This window comes from Neoarius graeffei, chromosome 9 (assembly GCF_027579695.1).
Source record: "Neoarius graeffei isolate fNeoGra1 chromosome 9, fNeoGra1.pri, whole genome shotgun sequence".
Classification (NCBI taxonomy): domain Eukaryota; kingdom Metazoa; phylum Chordata; class Actinopteri; order Siluriformes; family Ariidae; genus Neoarius; species Neoarius graeffei.
This window is the reverse complement of record NC_083577.1, coordinates 79087623-79105841: the sequence shown is the minus strand read 5'-3', so window position 1 is coordinate 79105841 and position 18219 is coordinate 79087623. Positions and strand designations below refer to the sequence as shown.

Here is an 18219-nt window from a genome sequence, read left to right as displayed (position 1 = left end):
TATTTTCTCCATTATTTACGTGTTTTAAGTTGTTATCCAGAGGAAACACGCCGCTTGATTCGCTTTCGAGCTGAGAATGAGCAGCGATTTCTGAAATCCAAGCTGCTGCTAAAAAGCTTTGGGAGTGAGTATTGTTTTCGGTTGCTTTACTGCGTACGTTTTGTTCTGTTATTCTCGCTTTTATTGTTTACATGAGTGTTCTGACACCTCATTCTGTCGGATGTGGTGCACGAAGCGCCAAAGATATCCCATTCAGTGGTGTTAGTTAACAAATCACACCCTGCCAGCAGAGATTTCTGGTTCTGGCTCTGACTGTAGCGGCTGGTCGCAGCCAATGACGCATTTGGTCGCGTTTTGCTAACGTAAACGCTGACGGAGGTACGCGATGACGTATGCGATCGTTGAAGGGCTTTCCCAATACGTAAGGGTTGAATTTCAAGCCCTATCCCTTGTAGCTCAGTTTCAAGGGGAAGGGCCAAGGGGAAGGCGGAGGGGTAGGGGTAGAAATTAGAATTGGGATTGGGCCTATGTGTCAGCCCTGTGATGACCTGGCAACTTGTCCAGGGTGTACCCCGCCTTTCGCCCGTAGTCAGCTGGGATAGGCTTCAGCTCGCCTGCGACCCTGTAGAACAGGATAAAGCGGCTAGAGATAATGAGATGAGAATATCAACAATTAAAAAACTCTTTAATTGTATAAATTTCAAATGGTTTGCAATTAATTGGGATCCACTGTTTTTATCATTTCAACCGCGCATCAGACCCTCTCCCAATTGAAAAGGTCGTTCATGCACTTTTCTCCACCATGAGCATTTTGAAAAGTTGGCAAGCATGCAAAGGATCAACTCAAAGTCAGTTTTTACTCAAGCCATTTTTATCATTCAATTTACGTCACGTCCTGCCATTTGGTTAACCAGCGCGCTCTGGTGGTGGGTTTTGAAACCAACACCTCGATACACACGCTGGAGTCTGGAAGAGAAGAAAAGACAGCAATAAGGTGCGTGTTTATAGATGGATAATAATATTAAACTTTTTTAGTAATGTTTAATGCACTGAGAAAATAAGAAAAAAAAAGGAAATCCGATTGTTTTAACCTCGCACTGTGCACAATTAGGAGTTTGGTGTGTGTGTGTGTGTTTCGTTTCTTCTTGTTAATCCTTCAACTTCAATATACTGTATATGTTTCATTTCAGGAAACATGGACATAATCATAAGTCAGAAAGTGAAGCTTATTACATTATTAAGCGAGAAGAAAAACATTTTACAGTATGTCCAATCGAGGAAGTTGATAACCAGGGATCAATACAAGACACTGAAAGAAGTCTCCGACCCAGAAACACAAATAACGGACCTCTTGGACGTCATTACGGAAGAGGAGGGTAAATGCATCACATTTTTAGACTTGCTGAAAAAACTCGGTGTGCATGAAAGCATCCCGGAGCTGAAGAAGCAGATATCAACAGTAAACACCTCAGGTAAGACAGATTTACACGTGTTACGCAATGACATGCTGGGCGCACTTAGCTCTTTAGAACATCTGGAGAGCTCAGAACCTCAGCCAAGTGACTCCATCCGGCCGCCATCTTACCACTCGCATCACGTGTATTTGGTTTAGTATCATACTTGCCAACTTTTCAAAATGCTCATGGTGGAGAAAAGTGCATGAACGACCTTTTCAATTGGGAGAGGGTCTGATGCGCGGTTGAAACGATAAAAACAGTGGATCCCAATTAATTGCAAACCATTTGAAATTTATACAATTAAAGAGTTTTTGAATTGTTGATATTGTTCTAGAGCCATTCCACCGAATCGGTGCCATTTCCGTCCCTAGAAAATTATATATATATATATATATATATATATATATATATATATATATATATATATATATATATATATATATATAAATGCACATAAAAATATTTAAAGTATTAAAATACATTTCCTTATTACACAGAATGTCCTGCACATTGATCTGATTTCAAATTTAAGATATATAATTGTAAGGATTAATAAAAACTACCTAAAACACTGAAAAATAGCATGTGTTACCTGTCCCCGCACTCTAACTTTATACTTAACTATGAAATATTATGTTTAAAATCCTTCAGAAACGGTATTTCTTTTGCACTGTTGTGTGACTCCATATCCTATCCATGGTTTAAAGGAACAGTCCACCGTACTTCCATAATGAAATATGCTCTTATCTGAATTGAGACGAGCTGCTCCGTACCTCTCCGAGCTTTGCGCGACCTCCCAGTCAGTCAGACGCAGTCAGACGCGCTGTCACTCCTGTTAGCAATGTAGCTAGGCTCAGCATGGCCAATGGTATTTTTGGGGGCTGTAGTTAGATGCGACCAAACTCTTCCGCGTTTTTCCTGTTTACATAGGTTTATATGACCAGTGATATGAAACAAGTTCAGTTACACAAATTGAAACGTAGCGATTTTCTATGCTATGGAAAGTCCGCACTATAATGACAGGCGTACTAACACCTTCTGCGCGCTTCGGCAGCGCATTGATACGGAGCTCAGATATCAATGAAATATGCACTTTTAAAAGAAGTCATCTATATTTCTATATAACTTTCAAGCACCACTGTATATACACACACAGTACTGTGCAAAAGTCTTAGGCACCCTCTTTTTTTCCATACAAATATATATATATATATCTCATCTCATTATCTCTAGCCGCTTTATCCTTCTACAGGGTCGCATGCAAGCAGGAGCCTATCCCAGCTGACTACGGGCGAAAGGCGGGGTACACCCTGGACAAGTCGCCAGGTCATCACAGGGCTGACACATAGACACAGACAACCATTCACATTCACACCTACGGTCAATTTAGAGTCACCAGTTAACCTAACCTGCATGTCTTTGGACTGTGGGGGAAACCGGAGCACCCGGAGGAAACCCACGCGGACACGGGGAGAACATGCAAACACCGCACAGAAAGGCCCTCGCCGGCCCCGGGGCTCGAACCCAGGACCTTCTTGCTGTGAGGCGACAGCGCTAACCACTACACCACCGTGCCGCCCATATATATATATATATAATTTTTAAATAATATACACACACACACACACAGTGGTGCTTGAAAGTTTGTGAACCCTTGAGAATTTTCTATATTTCTACATAAATATGACCTAAAACCTCATCAGATTTTCACACAAGTCCTAAAAGTAGATAAAGAGAACCCAGTTAAACAAATGAGACAAAAATATTATACTTGGTCATTTATTTATTGAGGAAAATGATCCACTATTACATATCTGTGAGTGGCAAAAGTATGTGAACCTTTGCTTTCAGTATCTGGTGTGACCCCCTTGTGCAGCAATAACTGCAACTAAATGTTTGCGGTAACTGTTGATCAGTCCTGCACACCGGCTTGGAGGAATTTTAGTCCATTCTTCCGTACAGAACAGCTTCAACTCTGGGATGTTGGTGGGTTTCCTCACATGAACTGCTCGCTTCAGGTCCTTCCACAACATTTCGATTGGATTAAGGTCAGGACTTTGACTTGGCCATTCCAAAACATTAACTTTATTCTTCTTTAACCATTCTTTGGTAGAATGACTTGTGTGCTTAGCGTTGTTGTCTTGCTGCATGACCCACCTTCTCTTGAGATTCAGTTCATGGACAGATGTCCTGACATTTTCCTTTAGAATTTGCTGGAATAATTCAGAATTCATTGTTCCATCAATGATGGCAAGCCGTCCTGGCCCAGATGCAGCAAAACAGGCCCAAACCATGCCACCACCGTCAGTGCATTTACATGCACATAGAGAGAATCGAATTTCTGCCGTTGCTCGACTGAAATCGAAGTTCAAAATGCCTTGTATACACCTTAATTCGGCTGAAATTGAACCGAACTTGATTTCTCGGAATCGAGCTACACAACCTAGATTATGCGATTTCTGCCGAGCTACTTAGTGCATGTATACCCTATTGAGCTACGTATTCGAGCTACTTACTTCAGCACTGCCCCTTCCGGAAGTGACGAGTGACGAGACCACAAGGGAAACACAACAGCCTCAGTCGGCATGACAACGAATCATGACAACGGCATTAATCTTTTCTTTTTGTGGCATTGTTTGCACTGTTAAAATTTAGCTCACTTACTGTATCACCAAATACATCTGTACAGCTGTTGCATAGCTGTGAATTGTGTACATAAACAAGTCACTGTATTTGTGTGTGTGTATATATATATATATATATATATATATATATATATATATATATATATATATATCCAACATCTGAAGAATGTCAATAAAAACAAAACAAGTGAACTTTTTGTGTGTTTATTAAGACATAAGTTAAATTGTAAGCAAAAAATATATATATTTTTTTGTAAGCAAAAAATGGACTTTAGAAAAATATTATTGTGCAAAATAAGTTGTCTTACAAAACAGTGGTCTGCGCCAGACAGTTTGTAGCCATACAGTCTGTAGCCATACAGTCTGTTAGAGCAAGCCTAACAGCTTGAACACGGAACTGCCAGTGTTGCCAGATTGGAGGTTTTAAGTGCATTTTAGCGGATTTGAACATGTTTTGGGCTGGAATACGTCAGCAGTATCTGGCAACACTATAGCTCTTCTTCATGACGACAACTGGAAGTGTACCAACACGATGGGGCGTGTAGCGCCACGTGTGGCTCGGGTGCACAATGCACCTTGCATAATAGCCCGATTTCACTTGTGCATGTAGGATTGGATTTCTCTGGCACCCCTGCTGGGATCCTTTGCTCGATTACCGACAGCAGCTCGATTTGGACGTGCATGTAAACGTACTGCGTGTTTCACAGATGGGATAAGGTTCTTATGCTGGAATGCAGTGTTTTCCTTTCTCCAAACATAACGCTTCTCATTTAAACCAAAAAGTTCTATTTTGGTTTCATCCATCCACAAAACATTTTTCCAATAGCCTTCTGGCTTGTCCACGTGATCTTTAGCAAACTGCAGACGAGCAGCAATGTTCTTTTTGGAGGACAGTGGCTTTCTCCTTGCAACCCTGCCATGCACACCATTGTTGTTCAGTGTTCTCCTGATGGTGGACTCATGAACATTAACATTAGCCAATGTGAGAGAGGCCTTCAGTTTCTTAGAAATTACCCTGGGGTCCTTTGTGACCTCGCCGACTATTACACACCTTGCTCTTGGAGTGATCTTTGTTGGTCGACCACTCCTGGGAAGGGTAACTATGGTCTTGAATTTCCTCCATTTGTACACAATCTGTCTGACCATGAATTGGTGGAGTCCAAACTCTTTAGAGATGGTTTTGTGACCTTTTCCAGCCTGATGAGCATCAACAACGCTTTTTCTGAGGTCCTCAGAAATCTCCTTTGTTCGTGCCATGATACACTTCCACAAACATGTGTTGTGAAGATCAGACTTTGATAGATCCCTGTTCTTTAGATAAAACAGGGTGCCCACTCACACCTGATTGTCATCCCATTGATTCAAAACACCTGACTCTAATTTCACCTTCAAATTCACTGCTAATCCTAGAGGTTCACATACTTTTGCCACTCACAAATAGATTAGATTAGATAAAACTTTATTGATATGTAATAGTGAATCATTTTCCTCAGTAAATAAATGACCAAGTACAATATTTTTGTCTCATTTGTTTACCTGGGTTCTCTTTATCTACTTTTAGGACTTGTGTGAAAATCTGATGATGTTTTAGGTCATATTTATGCAGAAATATAGAAAATTCTAAAGGGTTCACAAACTTTCAAACACCACTGTGAGATAGATAGATAGATAGATAGATAGATAGATAGATAGATAGATAGATAGATAGATAGATAGCAAAGCCCTGTGTATCCATCATCTGAATGTAAACATGACAATGTAGTTTGTCAGCCTACTCTGGCACGAAAGAAGACATCTGACATTGATCATAATGTTTTTAAACATATATTTAAAAAAAAAACAACTATATACAAAAATGGTATAACCCAGTCTTATCCGAGCACAGTATGTTCGTGAATAAAACTATCCACCTCTGTGTTTAAATATGCATTTAACCTTTGAGATTATTGTGCTCTTCTCATCCTTATGAGGTACTTAGGGAATAGTTCAGAGAAGATAAGATAAGACTTTGTCATTGTACCACAAAACGTGGTTTGGTAGCACTCAGAGAAAACAGCAGCAATAAAAATGTAAATAAAATACAAGATAAAGTAAGTGGGGGAATTACAGGCAGATATTGCACAATTGTATTAGGTGTATTTACATTCCGATCTATAAAGTGATCAAGTAAGTAAAATAAAGTGCAGTAATCTTATTTACAGTCCTGAATGTAAAGTGATCATTGCGTTAGAAGCAACTTGGGGGTGTAATGGAGGCTACAGCTCTGGGAAAGAAGCTGTTCCTCAGTCTGCTTGTGCATGTTCTGATGGTCCTGTATCTTTTCCCTGATGGGAGAGGGACAAACAGTTTATGACCTGGGTGTGTTGAGTCTTTGATAATGTTGTTAGCCCTCTTACATACACAGTTAGCATAAACTATGTCCAGATATGGTAGCTTATTTCCCACAATCCTCTGTGCAGTCTTAACTATCCGGTCCAAATCTGTCCAGTTCTCTGCAGTACAGCTGGTGTACCAAACTGTGACACAGTATTGTGCTCCTGTAGAATTCACTAAGAGCGGAGTTTGGTTGCAGTATTTGAGGTAGTGGATTGACATGAATCCTGTTCGACTGACTTTGTGATCATTTGGGAAGATTCTTCAATAATTTTGCGGTTTTTTTCTGCGCTCTGTAAGCCGAGCATTTCGAGCTACCGCTTTAGTACCATCTTTGATTTTGTTGTGGCCCGTATTTTGTGTTGGAGCCCAGTCTGGATCTGTAAAATTGTAGAGGTCAGCTGGTTTCCCTAATTGAAAGAAAAAGCAAAATAAAAGCAGCGTCATCAAAAATTATATTCAGCTCTTTTTAAAATGAAATAATTTTAATAATTGATTGTCAGCTCACACACTCAATGATCACGACTTTGTCACATTTGACAGCGGTGAGTTTCTGCACAACCAGTGTCAGGATGCAGGCACTTACAGATGTAATTGCAGAGGAGAACGGAGAACAAACAGTAACGAAGCCAAATCGTGAAACTGAAATCGTCGTCAGAGACAGGCGGTTGATCGGCAAACAGGACAACATAGAAAAGACAAGGAGTGTAAACTAGGAAGAATGGTGAGAATCAGAATCACAGTAGGCAGGCAGAGAGATAAAGGCTCGATGTGAACTGGAGAACACAGAACAATACTTCGCAGTGAGTGTTTGCGAGAGAGAGGTTTAAGTAGCATGGTTGCTGATTGAAGATGAACTTTAGCTGCGTTCAATACTCTGGTGACAGAGGGCGCTGTGGCTCATAGGCGTTGTAGTCTTTGGCAGCCATGTTTGTAGTTTGCTCAGCGTTGTTGTTCTCAATACTCTCACTGACAACAAGGCTATTAAACGATTTAATATTTGTTATATATTACAATCTTTCATTAATAACTAGTTTGTAGCACTTACCATTGATAAAATGTTCACTGCAGACTCATGTGGGTTTTGCTTCCTCATTTCTTAGATCAGCCCGGTTTATGTTAGACAGCCATTAATGTCTACGCTCCGTGGACAACTCTCTTGTTTTTTTTTTCCCCCTTGATTATTTATAATTGCTAGAATTCTAAAGAACTTATAAGTCCCCTTGTCTCGAATAGAGTTGTGTCCGCATCCAATTACAACACAAAGAGTCGCCATAGCGAAGAAACCGAAGGAATTCTTGAGCATAACGACCTCTCGAGCATATCTTCTATAGTAAATATGCGCCACATGAGTTTATGTATATATCCTCCAACATGGCCCACTTCTGGTTCAAAGCCTCATGCGTAATTAGCTACGATGTCACGTGCAAACAAACAGTAGTGTTAGAGGAGTGGATGGGTGTGCAGTCATATGTGAACAGAATGAAAAGAGCTGGGCTAAGTACACAGTCACAAATGCTATTTTTTTTCCTAACAACTAATTAAAGCAAATAGTCAACAATTAGCTGATGCGAATGACATCATCTAAACAGGTAGCATGTAAAACATGCAAGATATAGAATGATTTGTGGCTGGATGCTGTAATCGCAAAATACGATTCAACACAATGTTTTCTTTCCTCTTTCTCACAGCACTAACACCAGCTCCACAGAGCTCTGGCCAAAGCTCAGGTGTGTGTAATGACCATACCATACATCCTGGATATTTAATTAAAAAAATCCATTCAGTCAAAACCATGTTTTTGTGGCTGCTTACTGAAAGTTGTAATGCACATCTTTTTTCATGAGCAGGTAGCTCAGTGAATATCCATGTAGCTGATGGCAGCCATCTTTGCACCCCTATAATCATTGGCTCTCAGGTTTCTGGCTTCAGTATGAATACGAATTATGCTCTTCAACAAAGGACTGATGAGAAACCACCGAGAAGTTACGGTAAATAAAACATTCAGTTTTATGTCATTATCGATACCCATTTGTATTAGTCAAATGCATACTGTATATATATATATATATATATATATATATATATACACACACACAGTGGGGCAAAAAAGTATTTAGTAAGTCACCAATTGTGCAAGTTCTCCCACTTAAAAAGATGAGAGAGGCCTGTAATTTTCATCATAGGTATACCTCAACTATGAGAGACAAAATGAGAAAAAAAATCCAGAAAATCACATTGTCTGATTTTTAAAGACTTTATTTGCTAATTATAGTGGAAAATAAGTATTTGGTCAATAACAAAAGTTCATATCAATACTTTGTTATATACCCTTTGTTGGCAATGACAGAGGTCAAACGTTTTCTGTAAGTCTTCACAAGGTTTTCACACACTGTTGCTGGTATTTTGGCCCATTCCTCCATGCAGATCTCCTCTAGAGCAGTGATGTTTTGGGGCTGTTGCTGGGCAACACAGACTTTCAACTCCCTCCAAAGATTTTCTATGGGGTTGAGATCTGGAGACTGGCTAGGCCACTCCAGGACCTTGAAATGCTTCTTACGAAGCCACTCCGTTGCCCGGGTGGTGTGTTTGGGATCATTGTCATGCTGAAAGACCCAGCCACGTTTCATCTTCAATGCCCTTGCTGATGGAAGGAGGTTTTCACTCAAAATCTCACGATACATGGCCCCATTCATTCTTTCCTTTACACGGATCAGTCGTCCTGGTCCCTTTGCAGAAAAACAGCCCCAAAGCATGATGTTTCCACCCCCATGCTTCACAGTAGGTATGGTGTTCTTTGGATGCAACTCAGCATTCTTTCTCCTCCAAACACGACAAGTTGAGTTTTTACCAAAAAGTTCTATTTTGGTTTCATCTGACCATATGACATTCTCCCAATCCTCTTCTGGATCATCCAAATGCTCTCTAGCAAACTTCAGATGGGCCTGGACATGTACTGGCTTAAGCAGGGGGACACGTCTGGCACTGCAGGATTTGAGTCCCTGGTGGCGTAGTGTGTTACTGATGGTAGCCTTTGTTACTTTGGTCCCAGCTCTCTGCAGGTCATTCACTAGGTCCCCCCGTGTGGTTCTGGGATTTTTGCTCACCGTTCTTGTGATCATTTTGACCCCACGGGGTGAGATCTTGCGTGGAGCCCCAGATCGAGGGAGATTATCAGTGGTCTTGTATGTCTTCCATTTTCTAATAATTGCTCCCACAGTTGATTTCTTCACACCAAGCTGCTTACCTATTGCAGATTCAGTCTTCCCAGCCTGGTGCAGGTCTACAATTTTGTTTCTGGTGTCCTTTGACAGCTCTTTGGTCTTGGCCATAGTGGAGTTTGGAGTGTGACTGTTTGAGGTTGTGGGCAGGTGTCTTTTATACTGATAACGAGTTCAAACAGGTGCCATTAATACAGGTAACGAGTGGAGGACAGAGAAGCCTCTTAAAAAAGAAGTTACAGGTCTGTGAGAGACAGAAATCTTGCTTGTTTGTAGGTAACCAAATACTTATTTTACCGAGGAATTTACCAATTAATTCATTAAAAATCCTACAATGTGATTTCCTGGATTCTTTCCCCCATTCTGTCTCTCATAGTTGAAGTGTACCCATGATGAAAATTACAGGCCTCTCTCATCTTTTTAAGTGGGAGAACTTGCACAATTGGTGGCTGACTAAATACTTTTTTGCCCCACTGTATGTATATATATATATATATATATATATATATATATATATGAGGGTAAGTCAAAAAGTTCTAAGACAAATTGAAAAAAATCTTTATTTATGAAAATAACAGCTATTTCTGTACACATCCTCCATTTAAGTCTAAACACTTCTGCAAGCGGTGTTTCCATTGGAGAATTTCTTCTTTGTAAAATTCTGGGGGGTGTCTTTCACACCTTTTGAAATTATAACATCTGTCTTAGAATGTTTAGGGTGCATCAAACCCTGCAAAGTGTTAAAATGAATCTGTTCCTATCCTAATTGTCACAATTACCAAAATAGAAAGGCTTTAAAAATATTTGTTAATTCTATAAATTCTTACAGGGTCCACCTCAAGCTTGATTTTTTTTAACCTAGTCCAAGATACAGTATGTTAACATTATTTTTCATTTACAGAACTGTTAAATCAAGTTATTTAGAATTGCGTATGTTTCTTTATCGGCTTATTTTGTGAAGCCTTTATTTCCCCACATGGACATTAGAGCACAGTGAAATTCTCTGTCTGCATTTAACCCATCTGAAGCGGTGAACACACATACCCAAAGTACTGGAGCACCCAGGGAGCAGTTGGAGGTTAGGTGCCAAAACTTTTGGTCCCAAAGCTGCTCCTGTAACCTTTAGGCCATGGTTTCTCCTATGGCTTTCTAGTGGTAGTTCACTTGAAATGATGACTGCTCTATGATGATATCATAGTTTTAATCCAGTTAAATATGATCAGTTTTAATCTTGATATATTCTATTAAATTTACTGTTATGGGTAACATTGGGTATTGTATTACGAAAGCATGGTTATAAACCTATAGTGTTGTGTTTAGCACTATTATCTCACAGCAAGGTTTTGGGTTCGAGCCCAGCAGCCAACGGGGGACTTTCTGTGTGGAGTTTGCATGTTCTCCCCGTGTCTGCATGGGTTTCCTCTGGGTGCTGTGGTTTCCCTACAGTCCAAAGACATGCAGTTAGGTTAACATGGGGTGGCCTTGGGCTGAAGCACCCTTGAGCAAGGTACCTAACCCCCAACTGCTCCCTGGGTGCTGTAGCATAGCTGCTCACTGCTCTGGGTATGTGTATGTGCTCACTGCTCACATGTATGTGTTCGCTGCTTCAGATGGGTTAAATGCAGAGAGGAATTTCACTGTGCTTGAGTCTACATGTGATAAATAAAGTCGTTCTTCATCTTTAATTAAATTATTCACTGTCCATGTGAAGGACATAGACCATCATAGAATTGCCCAATTTTTTGTTAGTTGGCCTAATATTTGTAAAGGAACAAATTTTGACTGGAGACCAAAGGGTATTCGAAAACTGACACACACACATACTACATATATTACTAAATTGTTAGTATAATAACAATAATTGTAGCACATCAAGTAACATTCTGTAAAAGCTCCAAGAATTCATCACAGAACCAGTCAAAAGTTTGTACATCCCTGCTTATTCATAGTTTTTTTCTGTATTTTGTCTATTTTCTACATTGTAGAACAAAACTGAAGACATCAAAACTATGTAATAACATATGGAACATATATGTAATTATCTGGTAAACAAAAAAATGTTTAAAAAAACAAAATGTGTTTGATATTTTAGATTCCTCAAAGTAGCCAGCGTTTACCTTGATGATGCTTTCCACACGATTGGCATTATCTTAACCAGCTTCATGAGGTAGTCACCTGGAATGCTTTTCAATTAACAGGTGCCTCGTCAAAAGTTAATCAGTGCAATTTCTTCCCTTCTTAATGTGCCTGAGATCAAAGAGTAAACAGTAAATCATATAAATACAGTAAATAGCCCTATTCCACAACTGTAGTAATCTGTATTATGTCAAGAAGTGCTCAACTAAGTGACGAGAAATGACATCCATCATTACTTTAAGACATGAAGTGCACTCTAAAAAGTGTTTTCAGCAGTAGTTGAAGTAACGTAAAGTTCTGAGTGAGTTTCATTCAGATTTCTGCTTTAGTGAAGGCAGTTTACATTTGTGGAGTATATCAGCTTGGAATTACACGTTGTTCCCTCAGTACACATGTAACCTGCTATTCTCATTTGAGTGAACCTGCATCAATTAGGTTTCTCGTGATGCTGTGCATCTGACGTCATGACGTCTCCGCCTTCCCCATGTTTGTTTACCCCGTGCGCCGCTGTATTTCTTTATTCAACACATTTAAATAATCGATTTTTGGACGTTTGTGAATCGATTCAGAATCGTTCACGTCCGAATCGCGATTAATCTAAAAATCGGAAATTTCCCCCACCCCTAGTTGAGATTGTTAGGCATATTTGTATAATACATTGTTGCACTATTTTGCACTTTGCTGACAAAGTAAGTTTGTGGTCTTACCAACAGTTAATTATGCATTTTGTGCATATGTGTTTTAAAAAGGACAAATGTGTAATGTGATGGCACAAAAGCTGTGTTGGTGGCCATAAAGTTAATGGTTCTTTACATTTATACAATAAAGTATAAAAAAAACATCAGATTTTGAGGGTTTTTAAAATATTTTCAGCCAACTTAAAATTTTAATTGTAGTTATATTTAACAAACTAAAATTTCATTTTAAGGTTACTACAAAAAGTAATTTTAATGAAACCATAGTATTAGGTTAGAAAGGAGCACTATTTTACTTTTGGGTTATGCAAATTATGGAGTTGGAAAAACGGAAAACTTTAAGTTGCCTTTTAACTTTAAGCCTTAATTTTAAGTTGGACTAATGCAAAACATTGATTTGAGAACAACTGAGTTATTAAGTACATGTGACTTAAATCAATTGTGTTAATCTAACTCATAACTTAATTTCAAAGAACTTAATTAATTTAGGTGTTACCAGTTGAAACAATTCAATTAAGTTGGTCCAACTATTTTCTTTTTTCAGTGTGTCTTAATTAATAAAAATCAAGAAAACCCATTAAATTAGGTGTATCCAAACTTTTGACTGGTACTGTACATGTGCTGATGCAAGTTAAATGTTACTTTCTTTATGTCATTTCATATTTTACAGATCGGACCCTGAACAATAATCCAAGAATCACAGGTAACTCCTGATCCACTGACATTTAAAGCATTCATGAAAAAAGACCAAGTCATAGTATAAAAGGTTTTGATATACATTACACTTTCTGTCTAAAGTAATTTCATAATGAATTTCTCCTTCCCTTCCTTCCTTTCGTATACTCCAGATGACCAAGACTTTCTGAAGAGGAAATATCCTGAACTAGTTAAGAAAGTGAAAAATGTTGATGGACTTGTTGATTACCTTCATTTTCTGGGAAATGAAATGGCAGCAAATGTGCGAGCTCTGCCGACAGACCAGGCCAAGATGAGGAAAGTTCTGGAGTACACAACCAGCACAACTGCTGCTCAGCTTCTGGTTGATGCCTTGTATAAACATACACCTGATGTCATGGAGGACCTGACCACAGCCTAACAGCTCAGGGCAGCATTTAAAACCTCTTCATGGTGCGTGACATAAATTACAGATCAAATACCTCCATTTTGAAAGAAAATTGTCTAAGGTGTGAACCATCCTCTTTTTCACCCACATCTGTCATGCCACTCAATTTCTCTATTTTTATAATGCTTTACATAATCATTCCAGCATTAGCAGAATATAGTCTGCATAAAATTAAGTACTGTGGCGAGATTGTATATTGACTCGCCATTGGGAGGGTTGGGGGACACGAACCGGTATTGCACATTACAGCAACTCAGGTTTTATTACTATTTAACTGTACACGATCACCCGCATTTGTCATCCCGCTCCAGTTTTCTATTTTCTTTATCTTTCAGAATCTATTTTGAAATACATTCAACATAAACATACAATACATTCAACATAAATTTATGGATTATGCTTTTTTTAGATTGACTAATGCTGTAATTGTGCTGTCTTAAAAAGTTATACGGGCATTTATTTATTTTTTACATTTTTTACGAATGTCCCTCCTGTCTCTTTTGTATCTGTATTCTGAATTTCAAATGTAAAACATTAATCTAATTTGTAAATTCATAATTTGTAACCACTGATGCTCATTTTTTTATACTGGAATACACACTATGGTCAAAAGTTTGTGGACACCTGACCATCACCCCCATACAGTGGTGCTTGAAAGTTTGTGAACCCTTTAGAATTTTCTATATTTCTGCATAAATATGACCGAAAACATCATCAGATTTTCACACGAGTCCTAAAAGTAGATAAAGAGAACCCAGTTAAACAAATGAGACAAAAATGTTATACTCGGCCATTTATTTATTGAGGAAAATGATCCAATATTACATATCTGTGAGTGGCAAAAGTATGTGAACCTTTGCTTTCAGTATCTGGTGTGACCCCCTTGTGCAGCAATAACTGCAACTAAACGTTTGCGGTAACTGTTGATCAGTCCTGCACACCGGCTTGGAGGAATTTTAGCCCGTTCCTCCGTACAGAACAGCTTCAACTCTGGGATGTTGGTGGGTTTCCTCACATGAACTGCTCGCTTCAGGCCCTTACACAACATTTCGATTGGATTAAGGTCAGGACTTTGATTTGGCCATTCCAAATCATTAACTTTATTCTTCTTTAACCGTTCTTTGGTAGAACAACTTGTGTGCTTAGGGTCGTTGTCTTGCTGCATGACCCACCTTCTCTTGAGATTCAGTTCATGGACAGATGTCCTGACATTTTCCTTTAGAATTTGCTGGTATAATTCAGAATTCATTGTTCCATCAATGATGGCAAGCTGTCCTGGCCCAGATGCAGCAAAACAGGCCCAAACCATGATACTACCACCACTATGTTTCACAGATGGGATAAGGTTCTTATGATGGAATGCAGTGTTTTCCTTTCTCCAAACATAATGCTTCTCATTTAAACCAAAGAGTTCTATTTTGGTCTCATCTGTCCACAAAACATTTTTCCAATAGCCTTCTGGCTTGTCCACGTGATCTTTAGCAAACTGCAGACGAGCAGCAATGCTCTTTTTGGAGAGCAGTGGCTTTCTCCTTGCAACCCTGCCATGCACACCATTGTTGTTCAGTGTTCTCCTGATGGTGGACTCATGAACATTAACATTAGCCAATGTGAGAGAGGCCTTCAGTTGCTTAGAAGTTACCCTGGGGTCCTTTGTGACCTCGCCGACTATTACACGCCTTGCTCTTGCTCTTGATCTTTGTTGGTCGACCACTCCTGGGGAGGGTAACAATGGTCTTGAATTTCCTCCATTTGTACACAATCTGTCTGACTGTGGATTGGTGGAGTCCAAACTCTTTAGAGATGGTTTTGTAACCTTTTCCAGCCTGATGAGCATCAACAAGGCTTTTTCTGAGGTCCTTAGAAATCTCCTTTGTTCGTGCCATGATACACGTCCACAAACATGTGTTGTGAAGATCAGACTTTGATAGATCCCTGTTCTTTAAATAAAACAGGGTGCCCACTCACACCTGATTGTCATCCCATTGATTGAAAACACCGGACTCTAATTTCACCTTCAAATTAACTGCTAATCCTAGAGGTTCACATACTTTAGCCACTCACAGATATGTAATATTGGATCATTTTCCTCAATAAATAAATGACCAAGTATAATATTTTTGTCTCATTTGTTTAACTGGGTTCTCTTTATCTACTTTTAGGACTTGTGTGAAAATCTGATGATGTTTTAGGTCATATTTATGCAGAAATATAGAAAATTCTAAAGGGTTCACAAACTTTCAAGCACCACTGTATGTGCTCGTTGAACATCCCATTCCAGATTGAGCCCCTTCTGGATGTATAATGTGTTTTATATGAAATATTAGCACCCTTTTTATAGCATATTTTTTTAAATTTATGTGTGGCAATGTCAACGACAGTTTGGAGGGTCAGTAAAATATTCTCAGGAAATAAACACACATAAATGGAGCAACAATGTTTCTGTGATTATTTACGATATATAAAAATGATCATCCAATTAGTTCTGTCTTGGGTGTATTGATAACAATCTAAAACTTAATGTGTCAACAAATTTAGCAGACTAACAGTGTGGCGTTAAAAGGTTTTGTTTAATACCAGTGAATTCATTACCAGTGAATTTATTACCAGTGAATCTGGAGACATAATGAGGATATTATTAGCACATCACCCAAACAAACGCAAGCAGAAATAAATCCTCAAAATTAGTGGATACTCAGGGTGGCCCAACCAACCACAATTAAGCTGTGTGGAATGAATCGAACAGAGTGCACTGCATGAAGTTAGTTGCAGTTTTGTGCAAAGATAGGGAATTTCACTGAAAGCATATTTATCCACTAAAGTTAGCAAATGAGTAGAACTGCATCTCTGAATCTATTAAAAGTATTCTGTGTATGTGCTGATTTTTTTAAATTTTTTTTAATGTTAATGATTTTCCCCAGCACTGTCGTGATGTAAACGGGTCATCGTCTCCTGGCTCTCCATGCAACTGGCACACAGGAAAGCATATTGTTAATCTATTCTATTCAAACAGACTTATAGTCTAACTAGACTAATGAGAGTAATGTGACCTGCCTATTAACAACTTGTAGACAGAGATGTTCCCAATAAATAAAATGCATATTGGGTCTTTAAGTCAACAGAATATACATGAGGAGTAGATGGGAACTTTAACTGTCTAGCAACAATAAAGAACAGTATTGTTTGCAGTAAAGGGAAAAACCATAGTAGATAAGGAATTGTTTGCAAGTCACAACTATATTTTTAGTACTTCATTTATAGCAGCTTTTGTCATAGAAGAAAGGGCTGAAAATATAATTTTATCCATCCATCCATTATCTGTAGCCGCTTATCCTGTTCTACAGGCTCGCAGGCAAGCTGGAGCCTATCCCAGCTGACTATGGGCAAGAGGCGGGGTACACCCTGGACAGGTTGCCAGGTCCTCACAGGGCTGAGACGTAGACACAGACAACCATTCACACTCACACCTACGGTCAATTTAGAGTCACCAGTTAACCTAAACTGCATGTCTTTGGACTGTGGGGGAAACTGGAGCACCCGGAGGAAACCCACGCGGACACGGGGAGAACATGCAAACTCCACACAGAAAGGCCCTCGACAGCCGCTGGGCTCGAACCCAGGACCTTCTTGCTGTGAGGCAACAGCACTAACCACTACACCACCGTGCCGCCAGGTCATTAACATGACTGGGTATAAAAAGAGCATTTTGGAGTGGCAGCGGCTCTCAGAAGTAAAGATGGGAAGAGGATCACCAATCCCCCTAATTCTGCACCGACAAATAGTGGAGCAATATCAGAAAGGAGTTCGACAGTGTAAAATTGCAAAGAGTTTGAACATATCAACATCAACAGTGCATAATATCATCAAAAGATTCAGAGAATCTGGAAGAATCTCTGTGCGTAAGGGTCAAGGCCGGAAAACCATACTGGGTGCCTGTGATCTTCGGGCCCTTAGACGGCACTGCATCACATACAGGCATGCTTCTGTATTGGAAATCACACAATGGGCTCAGGAATATTTCCAGAGAACATTATCTGTGAACACAATTCACAGTGTCATCCGCCGTTGTCAGCTAAAACTCTATAGTTGAAAGAAGAAGCTGTACCGTATTTTCTGGACTATAAGCCGCTACTTTTTTCCTAGGTTTTGAACCATGCGGCTTATACAAAGGTGCGGCTATTCTGTGGATTTTTCTTCCACCGCTAGGGGCGCTCTAACCGGAAGTAGAATCAAAAATAAGATAGACGAAAAATCAATGCAAAGAAGAATTAGCAGATCTTTAGCAGATAGAACACGCACGACAAATTACTAACTGGTAATTATTTTCAAATCCAGCGAAGATGATTAAAGTGACTTGTGGTTTCAAACACAGGAGAAATGAAGGTAAATAAATACCGGTTATTTTCTCTTGGTTCTGTTCCGTTTTAATCAGCAAAGTTGCTGCCGTGTTAAAAGGCACTGTTCGGAAAGAATCTGTTCAGGTACATACATGTACATTTACAGTACAAAATCGTTCTGTACATGCAGTAAATATCTAATTTTTCAACATAGATATCTGCGGCTTATAGC

At 39.3% G+C, this 18219-nt stretch overlaps 1 protein-coding gene across 1 annotated transcript; it reads left to right on the top strand.

Moving 5' to 3' along the window:
* Positions 1–934: 934 nt before the first annotated feature.
* Positions 935–14313, top strand: LOC132891367 (uncharacterized). The gene is made up of 6 exons (XM_060928877.1): positions 935–994; positions 1191–1472; positions 8167–8205; positions 8326–8466; positions 13198–13230; positions 13376–14313. The coding sequence occupies exons 2-6, from the start codon at positions 1196–1198 to the stop codon at positions 13621–13623; spliced, it is 738 nt and encodes a 245-aa protein (XP_060784860.1). The 5' UTR covers positions 935–994; positions 1191–1195; the 3' UTR covers positions 13624–14313.
* The last annotated feature ends 3906 nt before the right edge of the window (positions 14314–18219 follow it).

Bases quoted from the DNA above. Each gene is read 5' to 3' on its own strand.
- LOC132891367 (XM_060928877.1), top strand. From the start codon at position 1,196: ATGGACATAATCATAAGTCAGAAAGTGAAGCTTATTACATTATTAAGC. The intron at 8,467-13,197 runs GTAAATAAAACA...CATATTTTACAG, and splicing joins GAAACCACCGAGAAGTTACG to ATCGGACCCTGAACAATAAT. The intron at 13,231-13,375 runs GTAACTCCTGAT...CGTATACTCCAG, and splicing joins CAATAATCCAAGAATCACAG to ATGACCAAGACTTTCTGAAG.